The sequence below is a fragment of the Lathyrus oleraceus genome, chromosome 5 (genome assembly GCF_024323335.1).
Source record: "Lathyrus oleraceus cultivar Zhongwan6 chromosome 5, CAAS_Psat_ZW6_1.0, whole genome shotgun sequence".
Lineage (NCBI taxonomy): Eukaryota > Viridiplantae > Streptophyta > Magnoliopsida > Fabales > Fabaceae > Lathyrus > Lathyrus oleraceus.
In genome coordinates this window covers 647,402,355-647,418,797 of record NC_066583.1, presented here as the reverse complement: position 1 = coordinate 647,418,797, position 16,443 = coordinate 647,402,355, and the positions used below count along the sequence as shown (strand labels likewise).

The 16,443-nt window shown below is 41.2% G+C and overlaps 1 protein-coding gene across 1 annotated transcript; it reads left to right on the top strand.

The window, feature by feature from the left end:
• Positions 1-15,262: 15,262 nt before the first annotated feature.
• Positions 15,263-16,033, top strand: LOC127082670 (uncharacterized). The gene has a single exon (XM_051022896.1). It carries the CDS (start codon positions 15,263-15,265, stop codon positions 16,031-16,033), a length of 771 nt encoding a protein of 256 aa, XP_050878853.1.
• The last annotated feature ends 410 nt before the right edge of the window (positions 16,034-16,443 follow it).

Sequence of the window (16,443 nt, the reverse complement as noted above, 5' to 3'; positions counted from 1 at the left end):
GGTCTTTCTTGGACGCTCCCTCAGGATATTCTTGGGTTTCCAGATAGTGCTTGATATCAAAATACCACGGCTTTTCATCATCAGGCGCTGTGTCGACATCAAACACATAAGTCGGTCTATCCAGACGTCCCACCTCAACACTGGGAAACTGATTCCACCACTGCACCTTAATCAAGGCAGCCAGAGTAGCCAAAGCATCTACTAAAGGATTCTCTTCTCTCGGCACACGGTGTAATTCTACCCTGGTGAAAAACGTCAACAATCTCCTCGTATAGTCCCGGTATGGAATTAAATGAGATTGATGCGTATACCTTTTCCCGTTAACCTGGTTTACAGCCAAAGCTGAATCACCATAGATAACAAGGTTTTTGATCCGCAAATCAATCGCCTCTTTGATTCCCAAGATACAAGCTTCGTATTCAGCCACATTGTTGGTGCACTCAAATGTTAGCCGGGCAGCAAAAGGAATGTGGGATCCTTTCGGCGTAACCAAAACAGCACCAACTCCACTACCATTCACGTTAACGGCCCCATCAAACATCAGAATCCACTCGAATTCAGGGTCAGGCCCTTCCTCCAGGATAGGTTCCTCACAATCTTTCGATTTGAGAAACATGATGTCCTCATCAGGGAACTCAAACTTCATCGGTTGATAATCCTCAATGGGTTACTGGGCGAGGTAATCAGACAATACACTCCCCTTGATTGCTTTCTGAGAGGTATACTTGATATCATATTCAATCAAAATCATTTGCCACCTCGCAATCCGTCCGGTCAATGCTGGCTTCTCAAATATATAATTGATCGGATCCATCTTGGAAATCAACAAAGTGGTATGAACCAGCATATACTGTCTCAGTCGGCGAGCAGCCCATACCAAAGCACAACAAGTTTTCTCGAGCAGTGAATATCTTGTTTCACAGTCGGTAAACGTTTTGCTAAGGTAGTAAATTGCGTGCTCTTTTAGACCAGACTCGTCATGCTGCCCCAATACACACCCCATAGACCCCTCGAGGACCGTCAAGTACAAAATTAATGGTCTTCCCTCCACAGGAGACATCAGAATCGGAGGCTCCTGCAAATATTCTTTTATCTTTTCAAATGCTGCTTGGCAATCATTATTCCACCTGACCATTTGATCTTTTCTCAACAACTTGAATATAGGTTCACACGTGGCTGTTAGATGAGATATGAACCGTGAAATGTAGTTCAATCTACCTAAGAAACCACGAACCTTCTTCTCTGTTCTCGGTTCAGGCATTTCTTGTATTGCTTTTACTTTAGCAGGATCAACCTCGATTCCTCTTTCGCTTACAATAAACCCCAGCAACTTACCGGACCGCACTCCGAAAGTGCACTTATTCGGATTCAACCTCAGTCTGAATTGTCTCAACCGGTCAAACAACTTGGCCAGATCTACCAGATGCCCCTCTTCTGTTTGGGACTTTGTTATCATGTCATCAACATAGCATTCGATTTCATGATGAATCATATCATGAAACAAAGTCACCATAGCCCTCTGATACGTGGCACTGGCAATCTTGAGACCGAATGCCATCACCTTATAACAAAAAGTGCCCCACGGTGTGATGAACATCGTTTTCTCCATATCATCTGGCGACATTTTAATCTGATTATAACCAGAAAAGCCATCCATGAAGGAAAACACCGAGAACTGAGCTGTATTATCTACCAACACATCGATGTGAGGTAATGGGAAATCATCCTTCGGGCTAGCTCTGTTCAGATCCCGGTAGTCCACACACATCCTCACCTTTCGATCCTTCTTCGGGACCGGCACAATATTCGCGACCCAAGGCGGATAATTAGTGACAGCAAGGAAACCAGCATCCAGCTGTTTCTGCACTTCCTCCTTCATTTTCATGGCCATCTCAGGACGAGTTCTGCGCAACTTCTGCTTCACTGGAGGACAATCTGCTCTCAACGGTAGCTTGTGCACAACGATATCGATATCCAACCCTGGCATATCTTGATAAGACCAGGCGAAGATATCAACATACTCTTTCAACAAGGCTACCATTCTGCTCTTGACACTCACCTCCAAAGCGGCCCCAAATTTCACTTCCTTTCGGACCTCATCGGTACCCAGATTCACAACCTCGACTTGCTCCTCGTGCGGCTGAATCACCTTCTCCCATTGCTTCAACAACCTGGCTAATTCCTCCGGCAGTTCACAATCTTCTTCGCGTTCTTCTTCGGCATGATAGATCGGATTGTCGAAGTCATATGAGGGTGTAACAGGATTGTTATCAATGAGATCCGGAGAATGATCACATCTGCATGAATGTTGATTCATGCATTGCTTTTAGAACCGGAGCGAAGCAAATTAAAAGGATGAAAAATGAAAACAAACATTTCCATTTTTATTGGTTTGTTTTTAAACTGCAAAAATAAATGAAAAATAGGGAACACCGCTTTTAATGCGAAAAACATCCTTTTATTGATGATGCAAATGTTGCAAAATGAAACATGAGATGGCCCTTACAATGAACCATTACGTTTCGGGCCAAACGTATGGCTTTCATGCAAACAGTATTGAAAACAGAAATATTACTCTTCATGTAGAGTGACAGTGATGATCTTTTCGGCCTTCCAGTTCTGGATCTCCATCCCTGGTACGCACAGTTTTATCCACGAATCAATTTCGCAGTCACTGTCAGTCTCTTCACCCACCGCACATATGTGATATGGATCCAGCATTCCAGCACTAGTGAACGTGAATGGCTGACGACGACCTCTATTCTGTCCCGACGAGTCTTGGCCCGACGGATAACCAACCCCAAACCTATCTCCTTCCACCGCCTGTTTTCCTTCTTCCCTGGCTAAAGCCTCGGCCTTATCCACCTTTTCGGCGATCACTTGCTGCCCCAGGGTAAACCCTTGCCTGGCGTTGATCAACTCACTCATCTTCTCCTTCAGCTCGAAAATGTCAGCGTTGGATGGATCCATCAGTTTGGATTTGTTGCGCCTGGTAGGGTTTCTGTGCGGACGAGCTACGTGCAAAGGAATGATTCTACGTGTGCGAGCAATGATTCCTGAGTCAATCAAACACGTTAGATACTGACACCTGCAAAATAGCAGACAGGTTATTATGACTCACGCATGCATGCAATGTCTATCCGTATGAGGAATATTCTGTCCTTTGATTCTGGCTTCATCGAGACGGATAATAATTTGACAATAACATTCTGATATCAGGATGTCTCTTAACCAGAATCTCAATCGAGAATGTACCCTGAGTATGGATAGACATGAGTTAGATGCAGATGAATGCAAAATGGGAATGATGTAGATGCATGAATGCAATGCACTGTGCCATCCACCAAGTCATCTGAACATCAACTATACTAGATTACGGTCTCTGAACTGATCACAACCATCTGAGGGACTGAGTAACCACAAATCCAACTCGGGGAGTTCCGAAATAAATGGAACAGAGGATATATCACCATCATCACAGGAACATCCGCTGAACGGATGACAACAAGATCCTCTGAACAAGTACCCTTGGATTCAACCCGGGGATCCGAAATAAACGGAACCCGCTGATAAATACCACGGACAGCACTCCGGCGTGCCGGAAATAAATATCCATAAATCCGACTGAACCAAAGTCACCATCACAGAATCACTGACTGAACTTGCATCTTCCAGAATCAAACCCTCCCCTCACAGGTGAATTCTAACAAGGTCATCCTAAGGCGGATAATGGTCTCGACAATCGGACAAGATACTCAACGGGTTTGCCCTTTCGGGTGTGCCGTTGCAGCTCTCATAAGATCATCTAAACCAAAGATCCGGGAAAGAACGGTCACCAAAGTCAACAACTCAGAAGAGGCAACCCAACCAAAGTGGAATACTCCACCCGGAAGGGCTTTCTCCAAAGAACCTCGTCCGGCTTGTGGTATGTCACGTCGCAACAACATGTTGATCCAACATGTGAGGAAACGTGAGACCACGCTAATCCTAGGTGTATACTCGAGCCTGGGTTTTAGCCAGACTCAGAACACCCACCCCAAATCAAAGGAACCAACCTGTACAGAATCCAGCACAATGATAATATGATGCATGCAAACATATATGCAAATATATACACAGCATAATAATCATAAATGCAATAAATAAAGCAGTAAAAGCAACCAAAACTACCCTAGAGAGCGCTAGGATTGACTCGCTTAGGGAAGATGGACCAGCAAGAGGTTAACTTCTTGAAGTTCCCCAGCAGAGTCGCCAGTTGTCGCAACGCGAAAAACAACCGGCGGAGAAAAACTACAGAGCCGCCACCGTGCGTTATTTATCCCAAAGGAGGGAAAGGAAATGCTCGAAGTAAACCTAAAAAAGGGAAAGGAATGGTCTTACGACCAGAGATTGCAAGGTACGGGAGTCGGTTACGCAAGGGGAAGGTATTAGCACCCCTCACATCCGCCGTACTCGACGGGATCCACGCTCAAAAGAATAGAAAAAAGGTTGCTGATAAACTGCTCAAATAATGCACACACTGGAATAATAAACAGGTGGAAGAAAATAGAGGAAGGGGACTCGGCAGGATGTCGCATCCTGGGCCTACGTAGTTTGTCAGAAACAAACATCAGAGTCAACGTAGTTCGGGGAAATGGGAGGCATGCTCGCTAGGACATCGCATCCTATGCCTACGTATCTCATCTGGAATGAGAATCAGAGCTGCCGTAGTTCGGCTAACGCACGCCGAAACAAAACACAACACAGAGATGCTAAGACGTCAAAAGAAACTCAACAAGGAAACAAAATTCCAATAGCTGGGCTTATATCCGACTCCATAAAACAAACAAGGAAATGGAATGCCAAACCTGGACTTACATCCGACTCCAAACAATCAAAAACCAGGAAACAGAATGCCAATAGATGGTCTTACATCAGACTCCAAACAAGCAACAATCGCTAACCAGCGAACACCAAAGAAGAAAGTTATCGGATCGACAAACTAAAAGAGAGTCTGAAACTCAAGCCTAATAGCTGTCACACAAACATCAAGAAGACGCTGAGACGTCAAAGGTTAAATGCACAGACTAAAAGGGAGTCGGGAACTCGAACCTGATAGCTGTCAAACACACACACAAAAAAAGGGTGCCCGGAGAGATCTCGCACGATCTCCTGCCTACGTATCTCATCTGGTATGAGAATTAGGGCGACGTAGTTCCCCTTAACAGGGGAGAAACTCTCTCCTAACCAGAGACCGGGGAATAACAAACTAAAAGGGAGACTGACTCGAGCCTAATAGTCGTCATGCAAACAATAACCCTAGGTTGAGGTCTCTAACAAGAGTTTGACTCACACAGGAAGTGAGTCAACTCAAGTCTATCTCTGCGTACGTTCAACTTCCGCGAAAGTTGATCATACGACTCCTACAGAAAAGGAGATAAGAAGGAGAAAGCAGATAAACATACCATCAATCATCACACTCTATATACAAACAAGAGGCTCATACACGGTTGGGCTTTAGTCAAGGGATCATATCAACCTCGACAAACAAGCCAAAACTGTAGGGGTATGCTGAAGCTCTTAACCACTGACATTGACCGTCAGGGTGAGCAGATGAAAGGTAATGAGGGTTAGACCTCATGGCTCTTAACCCTGGCCTGGGTGAGCTCAAATCAAAGAAGAGGTGGGGGTCTAGAAAGAGGGACCCTATTCCACTTGACTGACACTGTACAAGATCTTGGGTTAGGTTCAAGAGCATTAGCACGTAGTGCGAGCATAATGAACCACTCAACGACTAACAGGGGACTGGCTACTAGTCCCTTCTATCTGTCAATTGCCTCTTCACTTAGGAGGACTTAACAAACAACATGCCTCAACAAGGAGGTCTTTAGCACAAACGTAAACAAACAAAGTCATTGCCTCTTAAGGAGGACTTCAGCCAAACGCCTGCCAAAAAAGCGACAGGGCTTCTAGACTACATGGAGTTAGAAGGCTAAACTACCTCAGTGGTGTACCAACCACACTCCAAAGCAAAGCAAAGCAAGAGCTAAAAGCGACTAATGCACCTGTACAAAAGCCAGACAGTCAATATTTACATTCAGAAAACCAAAACAGACAACAGAGGAATCATCCAACAATTATACACAAGGTAAGTCTCAAATGCAATCACTTAAGTGAGTTCATCACATCAAGGGACCTACAACACAACAAAGGTTAGTAAACAAAGCAAATGGCATCTCAAATGGTGAGGCCAAACCAACCATTAGTGCTAAATACCTGAAACACAAACACAATTGGTGAGTACAAACCACTAGTACAAAGACTAGGGTCGAAGGCAAGGCAAATAATCAAAACAGAAGTCAATACTTTATATGAAGCACATTCAATCAAATAAGAAGAAGGCATCAAAAGGACCAAAGCCAAATCATTAAGCAAAGCCATCAATTAATCAAGATGAGGCAAAGGCAAACCATGTGATCAAAATTGGATATCAAACATAGAAAATCCACATTAAAACAGAAATGAATCCAATGATCATGAAATTTTTTATATGCACATAAAATTAAGTCCAGAAGCAAACAAATGGCATATGAATGAAAGTGCACAAGTATAAGGTCAAGAATGTGACACCAAATATTACAACATATGTCCATGTGTCTAAAACATTGATATTAAATGGTAAAAATGCCAAACAAAAGTCAAAAGATCATGTTACATGTTATGAATAAGCATGTCAAATTTCAAGGCAATTGGACAAACTATGAGCATTTCACAAATCAATTAGCACAACATGTCATTTTGGCACCATGTTCAAATAAGCCATCACAATCAAAGATCCAGCAGCACAAAAATCATGCAATTAACATAAAAAAATAATAGACACCACAACAAGAATATGAAAAAAAGTTTGAATTAATTTGGATATGTATGCTATTTTTTATGATTTTTAGAAGTTACTTGAACAAAATGAAATAATGTTGAAAATCATATGGAAATGATATTGAAATGAAAATGGCAAATGCATCAGGAAGGATCGAACCAAGGTTATGCAGGTACAAGGCGCTCAGCATGAAAAAATAAAAGAATAGAAAAGCAAATGCCAAGTCTCGAACACAGGTTACGGAGGTACCAGGGCGCACTCAAAGGAAATTAAAAAAAATGCACACGGGAGTATCGAACCGAGGCTTGGCATGGTAAAATGAGCGCTGGAAAATAAAATCACAAATGAGCATTTGCCAAGGATCGAACCAGCATGCGTGAATTTAATGGCGCGTTTGTAAGCAAAACACAACGCATCACTAATTGATGTGGGGCCCAGTCAGCGTGGTCAAAGTACACAAGGCGCGGTCAATGGAACGAGGACCAACGGATATGCCACAAAAGCGCACACGCAGGCGCTAACACAGAAAAACCCTAGCAGTTAATACAGACGGCGGAGGGAGGTGTTTTCCACCGTCTTCTCCGGCCAGCCAGGCGGAGAAGACACATAAAAATTTCCAGAAATGACTAACACGCACATGGATCGAAAGCTTTTGTCCTGTAGATCAAGAATATCATGTTATCTAAGTTTAATTCTTTATGGATCAAACGGATCGATCAAAAACATTATGAACACTCAAACTTTAATTCATCATAACTAACTTAATTCTTAACCAAAATTAGATCTAAGCATATCAGAATGATCAGTGAAGCAAGCTCTACAAGATCATGGCAATAAAATGAAGAAACAAGAGATTCGAATTCCAACCTCTTTGAAGAGCAGTGAGTTGAAATCGTTGATTCAAGCTCCAAAAATGTCCAGATCTTCTCCTCCAACCTTGATATGAAGTTTGATGTACAAATTGGCAATGGAAATCCACCAGATCTAGCTTAATTCGAAGCTTCCATGTTCATCTTCAAGCTTGGTGTATGCATGATTCTTGACCAATTTCTCCAATCCAATGTTTGATTTGTACTCAATGATGCTCAATGAACACGATTATGCAAGAAAATTGATGTGTTATGTGAAGAATTTTGAAGTTTGAATTGAGAGAAAATTTGGAGGGAAGTGAAATTTCTAGATCTAGAATTGTGATTATGAGAAATTCTGTTATGATTATCTATTTATACCATGTACTAATACTTTGCTAATCCCACTTAAGCTTGGTTAGTTAAGATTAGTGAAAATGGAAGTGAATTGCAAAAAATGAAAAGTGAGGGTGCATGGTTAATTCCTATGTGAACAGTGCCATGCCAAAGTCCAAATCCACTTAAAATCATCTAATAAACACAATGGAAGTGGTATTTTGCACATGTGATGCACCAATTTTGAATTGTCAATTTTCCCTCCAAAATGCATATGAATGAACACATGATCATATGAACTTTTTTTCATGCAATGAAATGGTTGATTTGGAAATTATTGGTCAAGACAAGCATTTAGCAAAAAGAGTGGACCAATTTGGAGTTTTGAGTCAAAAGTTATGGCATTTTGAACTTCCATGTATACTTTGTGATCATTTGGTCATAACTCCTCAACCAATCATCAGATTGACATGATCTTGGACTTTTTGAAAATAGTAGAGAAAGATCTTCAACTTTTATGTTCACCAAAAATCCATTTGAAGCTTCTTTGATGTTGCAAAGTCAAGTTGAATGTGGACCAAAAACTTGCCATTTTTGGAAACTTTCAATTACAGGTCACTTTCCATTTTTGGAAACTTTTGATTTGACTTCAAATTCTTCAAGATAGGTGTTTGTAATGACAAATGAACTTCTTTTGAACATGAATGAGGTGTCTCAACTCATCTCCCCACCTCATAGCCCTCAGTTGACTACACAGTTGACTTCTTGGTCCTCAGATGACCTTGACATGCTCTGATCAGCTTAAACCTCCACCACTTGATAAAATGGCTCAGAAATGAAACCCTAGCTCAAATAAGCTCAGTATAATGATCATGTGATTTCCATCTCAATAGAATACCTCATCTCCTTGAAAAACCCTGGCTGGAATAGAAGTCATTGACTAGGGTTGACAAGAGGTCAAAACCCTAATCCAAAGGAACTTGAGAATGAACAATGAAACCCTGGATGATTACATAACCATGATGATGGTGACATATCCTTGCATACAAGATAATACTCGACCTCCTTTAAGAATCAGGAAAACCCTGATTGAAGCACAAACCCTCAGATGGTTGATGATCAATTTAAAGAAACCCTCAGTCTTGAATCATGTAACTTCCAATCTTCTGAAAAGACTTTGGAGGATGACTTCCTTATTTTCATATGATATGCAAAATGCAAATGCCTAATGTCCTAAAACATGAAATTCGATATGCTAACTAGTCCCAAGAAGAGGAGGGCAAATTTTGAGGTGTTACAATCAGAAGCACCACCGGAGTCAGGATTAAAACATTTGAAGAATATCAAATGGTTGGGAAGGTGCCAACGCACCACCGAAGCCCTAACTTCGTTCTTCTTCTCTGGTGGACCTTACTAGACTGGTCCACCACCAACCACCATGAAAATGAAAAGTGAGTATATTAATTGAAAGGAAAAATGCTCAAGAGCTCGAATCTGACCTCAATGTCTCCCAATTCCAAGTATATTTAAGGTAACATGGATTTGAAATTTGAGGTGCATGATCCGAGTTGCTTCGATTTAACCTCAAAGCAACTCAATATTGTTTCCTAGATTGGTGGGTCTTCAAACAACCAAAAGTCAAGAAGAATAGTTAAGAATTGAGTGAGAATCGAAGAAGAGAAAAATCTGAAAATTCACCTTCGGTTTGCTTCAATTGAGCTTGATCTTGCTTCCAATTTGCCTTGGCTCGACTCTAACAATTTGCAGGAAGTGGAATGGATGATTGAAAGGCTTGGATTCTTGGAGTTTCAATTTCAAAATAGAAGTAGAATTGAAACTCAATTTCAAGTTTATCCTTTAATGGAGGTTTGGGAAGTCACTCGATTCCAAAACTGAATCCCATGCACAAATCACTCAAACATGATCCAAATACCATGATCTTGGATGTTTTCGAAACATAACCTGAAGGGGAGAAACTTTTATATTGAATACTTTTCCATTTGTACCTTGGATTATGATGAATTTTGAGGTGGAAGTTGGAGATATCAAACATGGTTGAAATTTTTATAAGTATAAAGTCAAATGACCACTTCTTCCAACGTGACTAACTTTTTCCACGAGCTTCAAATGAAAGAGGTTACTTCATCAAAGTTGTATAACTTTCATTCGTATTCAATTTGGTCAGAAATTTGACATCATTTGGATCTTTCATGAGGGAGGTATGGATTTTAGAAGTTGAGAAAAATTGCGTGTTCAATGGTAATGACCTAAAATGACCAATAATATTTCCTCTTGGAACATGCCCTTGCAAGTAGAATTTGAAATTTCTAAAATAATAAAAGTTGGATAAGGCATCTTGAAATTAATCATGAAACTTGGATGGCCTTCATATCATACAAATTGAGCAAGTTATGGCTCTTTGAAGTTGGCCTTCTATATAGGGCACAAACAAAATGACCTATAATCTTTCACCATAAAAAATGACATTCCAAGAAAAATTATCTCTTGATGACAACATGAAAGTTGTTTTGAATTTCATAAATAGTAACTTTTCTCCTGGAATCATTTTCATATGAAAAATATTGTAGAATATAGGGTCTTAGGAACCCTAGATTGGATTAATTAACTTTCTCTGGTCAACTTCTTTGAACCAACTTGCAAACTTGAAGTTACTTTGATCTTTACGGCCCATGGAGAATAATATATGCTTAATATGATGTATAATGGAGTATAACTTTATATCTTTGATCAATTGTTGAAGAAACTTGCTAAGGAAGGCACATAAGATACCGAGATGAATTAGGGCTTCCAAGGAAAACAAGCTTCAAACTCTTGGTGAATTATTGATCAAAATGATAAATGAAGAACATGGGGATCCATATATTATGATTAGAACCATTTTGAAACTTTCCTTGATTTATATTTTTCATTGAGAGTCTCAAACCCTAGGTATGAGCTTGGTGGGGGCATAGATGGACACACACACCTACAAAAGAAACAAAGGCACACTCATACATATTTTTGATATTTTGGTTAGTAAACAAATAAGAAAAAAGTATAATACAATTAAAAGTGCTTGGTGATCTCTCCCAATGTAAGTCCAATGAATGAGGGAGTTAGGAGGATGCCAAGGTGTGATCCCATAGCCAATGGAAATGATTAGTGGAAAGACTCGGTTGGGGAAACAAATATGCATATATTGGGATAACACCAATAAAGCAAGAAAAAACCGTTGGGGAAATGCGTAAATCAGGACGAGGCTGAAATATTCAACCTAAAAGGGAATTCGATTTCTCAAAGAAATACGAAACCAAACTCCACTAGGGAAGATAAACTTAAACACATGAGTAAAAGAGACATATTATCTACTACTTGTTACTGGGTAAGAAGATAATACACTCGGGCAGAGGGACATCCGTTACCGATTAGGGTAAACATATCAAGGATGAATCACTGGGAAAAATGAGGAATATTCATTACCGGTAACGGTGTAAGAATGACCTACTGGGAAAAAGAAATCAAATAGGATTTACAACTACCTGTTACTGGGCAGAAGACCAAAGAGAGAGTATTTGTCGCTGATTAAGATGATCATATCAAGGATAAACTTAAAGGAAGAACATCTGTCACCGGTTAAAGTGAACATATCAAGGATAGATTGTTGAGGAAAATAGGAATTATAACTACCGATTGCTGGGTAGAAGAACAAAGAAAGAGCAAATTCGTCACTGGTTAAAGTGAACATATCAAGGATAGACTCAGAGGGGAGAATAGGATTTATATCTACCATTTACTAGGAAGAATACCACAAATAGTAATTATAACTACCAGTTACTGGGTAGAATACCAGAAAAAGAGAAAATCCGTCACCGGTTAAGGTGAACATATCAAGGATAAACTCTCTGGGGAAAGAAGGAATTACAACTACCTTTTTACTAGGTAGAATACCAAACAGGAAGAATATTCGTTATCGACTAAGATGAACATATCAAGGATAGACTTGCTGGGGAAACGGAAAAAAATGAACCTGCTAGAGAAAAACAAAGAAGTAAATTACCTTTTACCAGTTACTGGGTAAATTAACACATGTAAAGTACCCTATCATTAATAAGAATATTACCAGTTACTGGGTAATAAACTCTTGGGGACCAAAAGATCTATCTAGGTAAGAACCAAAAGATCTATTCCATTTCTTTTAAAACTTCATCCAATGCTTGATCCAACGTCAAGCCATTTTTCATAATCAAAACTCAAAAATATTAATTCATATTCAAGACCTTTCAATAAATATGGAAATGGAACGTGGTGGATACCACGCACTCCTGAGACTAGGGTTCGAGATGGATGTCTCGCCTATCCTAGTTCTCGCCATCATCCAAATTTATCTATTCTGTTTCTCTCAAACACTCATTCAAACCTTTCTCAATCGCTCTTCAAATGCTTGATCAAACATCGAGCCATTTTCATAATAAAACTCAAAATACTTAATTCCTATCTAAACACTTTTCAATAAAGATGGAAATGGAACATGGTGGGTACCGTGCACTCCTGAGATTAAGATTCAAGGTGGATGCCTCGCCTATCTTAGCTCTCACCATCATTTAAAATTGTCAATGCGGTTTCTTCAAACCCTTTCTCAATCAAACCTCAAAAACACTTAATTCTTATTAAACATTTTTTTTTGCAAATAAGATGGAAATGGAACGTGGTGGATACCACGCACTTCTGAGACTAGGATTCTGGACAGCTTTGTGCAAAACTATGGAAGAATCCTGGACATCCTAAATGAGAAGATGGACATGATGACCACAGTGACTATTGCTGAATTCTATGATCCACCTCTACGTTGTTTCACATTTTCGGACTTCCAACTGGCTCCTACCTTGGAGGAGTTTGAGAGGATCATAGGTCGGAATTTGAAGGATCATGATCCATTTCCCAGATTCAATGAAGATTTTCCTCCCAAGAGGATAGCTTTAGCCTTGGGTCTGAAAGTTTCTGAAGTCGTGGACAATTGGGATGTGAAGGGAGCTTTCAGTGGTTTTTCTAGGAAGTTCTTGGAAGATCAAGCTAGGAAGATGGAAAAAGAAGGGAATTGGGAAGCCTTCTATGCTGTGTTAGCCGTGTTGGTATATGGGATAGTTCTCTTCCCAAATATTGACCATTTTGTGGACCACCTGGCGGTGAGAATCTTCCTCTCTAGAAACCCTGTACCGTTCCTCCTGGCAAACCTCCACTACACTCTCCACGATCGTCATGAGAAGAAGGGAGGAACCATCTTATGTTGTGCCCAGTTGTTGCATGCCTGGTTTAGATCTCATATGCCCGAAGAAGGCCCTTTTGTCTCAGAGGAACTCAAGCCTTCCCAGAAGTTAGCTTCCCTCCCCTCCAATCATGTTAAGTGGTATATAAGGGATTGAGAAACTGAGGATGTTATTGTCAGCATTGGAGACTTCCCCAATGTGCCTTCGATAGGAACCAAGGGTTGCATCAACTATAACCCTGGTTTATCTCTGAGGAAGCTTTAGAGCCTTTCATCTTACACAGTGCTGAAGCAGATCACGCCATGGTGAAAAAGATCAAGAGGTCTTGGTAAGCAGTTATCAGAAAGGGTAAGGAGTTGGGTAAGAGAAATATCATTGCTCAAGAGCCTTATACTTGTTGGGTTAGAGAGAGGGTTCAGATGGTTAAACTCCCTTTTCCATTTGATCCTTCTATCTATCCGTCGGTTCCTGAGCCAGAACCCATATTAATTGAAGACGTAGAGAAGCTCAATGCCCGTATCAAGGAGTTGGAGTTGGAGAATGTTGACTTGAGAATTAAGCTTGCCCGAGTCTCGATAGAGAATGGAAACCTGAAAGACGGTCAACAAAAGAAGGAAAAAGAGCTTGAAATCTCCAACAAAAGAGCTAGGGAGTCTGAAGCAAGGAGAGAAAAGTTCGGACAAGCGCTCTACAACACTAAATTTGTATTCAAGTCAAAGGAGGAGGAGTTGGATAGAGCTTTACTCCGGATTCAAAAACTCAACAAGACTCTGGAACTGACCATTGAGATGAAAAGGGAAACACGACTGATCTTTGAGATTCATACTCGTGAACTGGAGAATACCATTCAGAAATACAAAGACACTCTGGAACGCGAGAAGCTGAAGATGGAAGAGTCAGAACGAGTTTGCACACGGCTGAAATATCATTTGGAACGAGTCGATGCTAGAATTCAGGCACTTCAAGGTGGGGATCAGGATGTTGCCTATGGTGTTCCTAGGTGAATGCAGATATTGGAGAAACCTCTATAGGGACATAGAGGTGACCAAGGCTGAAGACTTGCGCATCATTCAAGATCTCCAAGGGCTTTACACTGAGTGGAAGGGAAAATTTTTGAGGCTGTCCGGATTTGCGAATTCCATCATGTGAGAGCTACCTGAGAAACTGCAAGAAGCTGATTGGTGCATGTGTCCAGAGAACACCCCGCATCAAGTCTTTAATTTCATTAAGTTTTGTAAGGAAATGCTAGAAGGGCTGACTACCGACCTTGCTACAGTTCGGAAAGCCCATAAGCCATAAGCACGTTGTTTGTATTTGAACTTTGCTATGAGATTAATGAAAAATCACTTTTGAGATTCATTTTTATTGTGTTTCATTTCCTTATTATTTTAAATATTTGCAAACAAGTGTTGTGGCATTTCTGAAATGAATGACTGAAACTAACCAAGGGTTTTGCAAACAAGATGCACCCATACATGCATTCATACATTTTCCAAATAGAGTCTCACTCCGCCCTTTCTTCCTCCAGTTTCACGTTGAATTTTCAACACCAATACAATACTCATGCTCAAGCAAGACAAAGAATGACTGAACAAGAGCAAGAGAGCTCCCGAATTAGAGTTGAACTAGACGAAATCAAGGGAGGCATGTCCCAGATGCGAGAAATGTTGCAAGCTTTAACCTTCAGGTTTGAGGTTCCGCAAGCGACCGTGATTTCAGAGACCACGGGCCCAACATTGGAAGTCCAACCTTGGAGGACGTTACCCTCAACCCTTCCTCCATATGGGCTACCCTATGACTTCGTCCCCCGAGCGGAGGTAGTGCACGACATGGGGAAATATCTCCAATAAGCCGTGCCATTACCGGTTTACACTGACGCACGTCCAGTCATTCATATTGTGGTTCCACCAGCTGCCTATGCTAGGCATATTCCTCATTATGAAGATCAAAACCACATGTATCAGACTGTCGACTCAACCGTTGCTGGTGACGAAGTAAGGTTTGAGGATTTCAGAGAAGTAAAGGAGAACATGCAGCTCCTTGAGAAGAAGTTCCGAGATTTGGAAGGAGACCATGTCTTTGGATATGCTGCCAAAGAAATGTGCCTGGTATCCGGGTTGGTGATTCCGGCAAAATTCAAAACTCCGGACTTCGACAAATACAAGGGGCATAGTTGTCCAAAGAGCCATCTCATCATGTATTATCGAAAAATGGTTGCACACGTGGAGGACAATAAGCTGATGATCCATTGCTTTCAAGACAGCTTGAGTGGGGCTCCTTCCAAATGGTATCTAAGTCTGGATCAGAATAGGATCAGGTGTTTCCAAGACCTGTCAGACACGTTCATAAAACATTACAAATACAACATGGACATGGCGCCTGACAGAAGACAGTTGCAGAGCATGTTTCAGCATGACAAGGAGTCCTTCAAGGAATATGCTCAAAGATGGAGGGAGCTGGCTTCACAAGTTGAACCACCTCTGGCTGAGAAGGAATTGGCTGAACTGTTTATTGACACTGTCCAACCCCAATTCTATGAGAAGATGGTTGGAAGTGCCTCCCTGGGATTCTCAGAGCTTGGGGCTATAGGAGCTCGCATTGAATATGGTGTAAGGAATGGCAAACTGGCGGCTGTAGATGGAACTTCAAATGCCAATCAAAAGAAGTTCTCTGGAGGGTTTCCCAGAAAGAAGGAAGGGGAAACAAATGCGGTGACTGTTGGTTAAGGAAGAGCTCCTCCAAGAAGGAGACCACAACAATATCCACCTCAGTAGTATGTTCAACAACCTTTTCCCTATCAGCAGCCAATGTATCCCGTCCAGTATGCTCTACAACGGTACGTAGCTGGTGTGACACCCGCATTCAATCAACAACCTGCTCAGGCTTATCAAGCGCCTCCATTTTATCGACCAGCTCCAGTTCAGCATTGTGTTGCGGCTCCTCCAACTTATCAACAAGTACCAGCAACTCCAGTTTACCAATAGCCGAGAGCTCAAGCGCCAAGGCAAAATGCTCAACACCAAAATAGGATGCAAGGGGATAGGGCGACCTTCGATCCAATCCCAATGTCGTACACTGAGTTGTATCCCTCTTTGTTACAAAAGGGTTTGGTGGTTCCCAGACCTATGGGACCTCC

What these genes read in the sequence shown, in the direction of transcription:
- LOC127082670 (XM_051022896.1), top strand. Translation starts at nt 15,263, where the DNA reads ATGTATCAGACTGTCGACTCAACCGTTGCTGGTGACGAAGTAAGGTTT.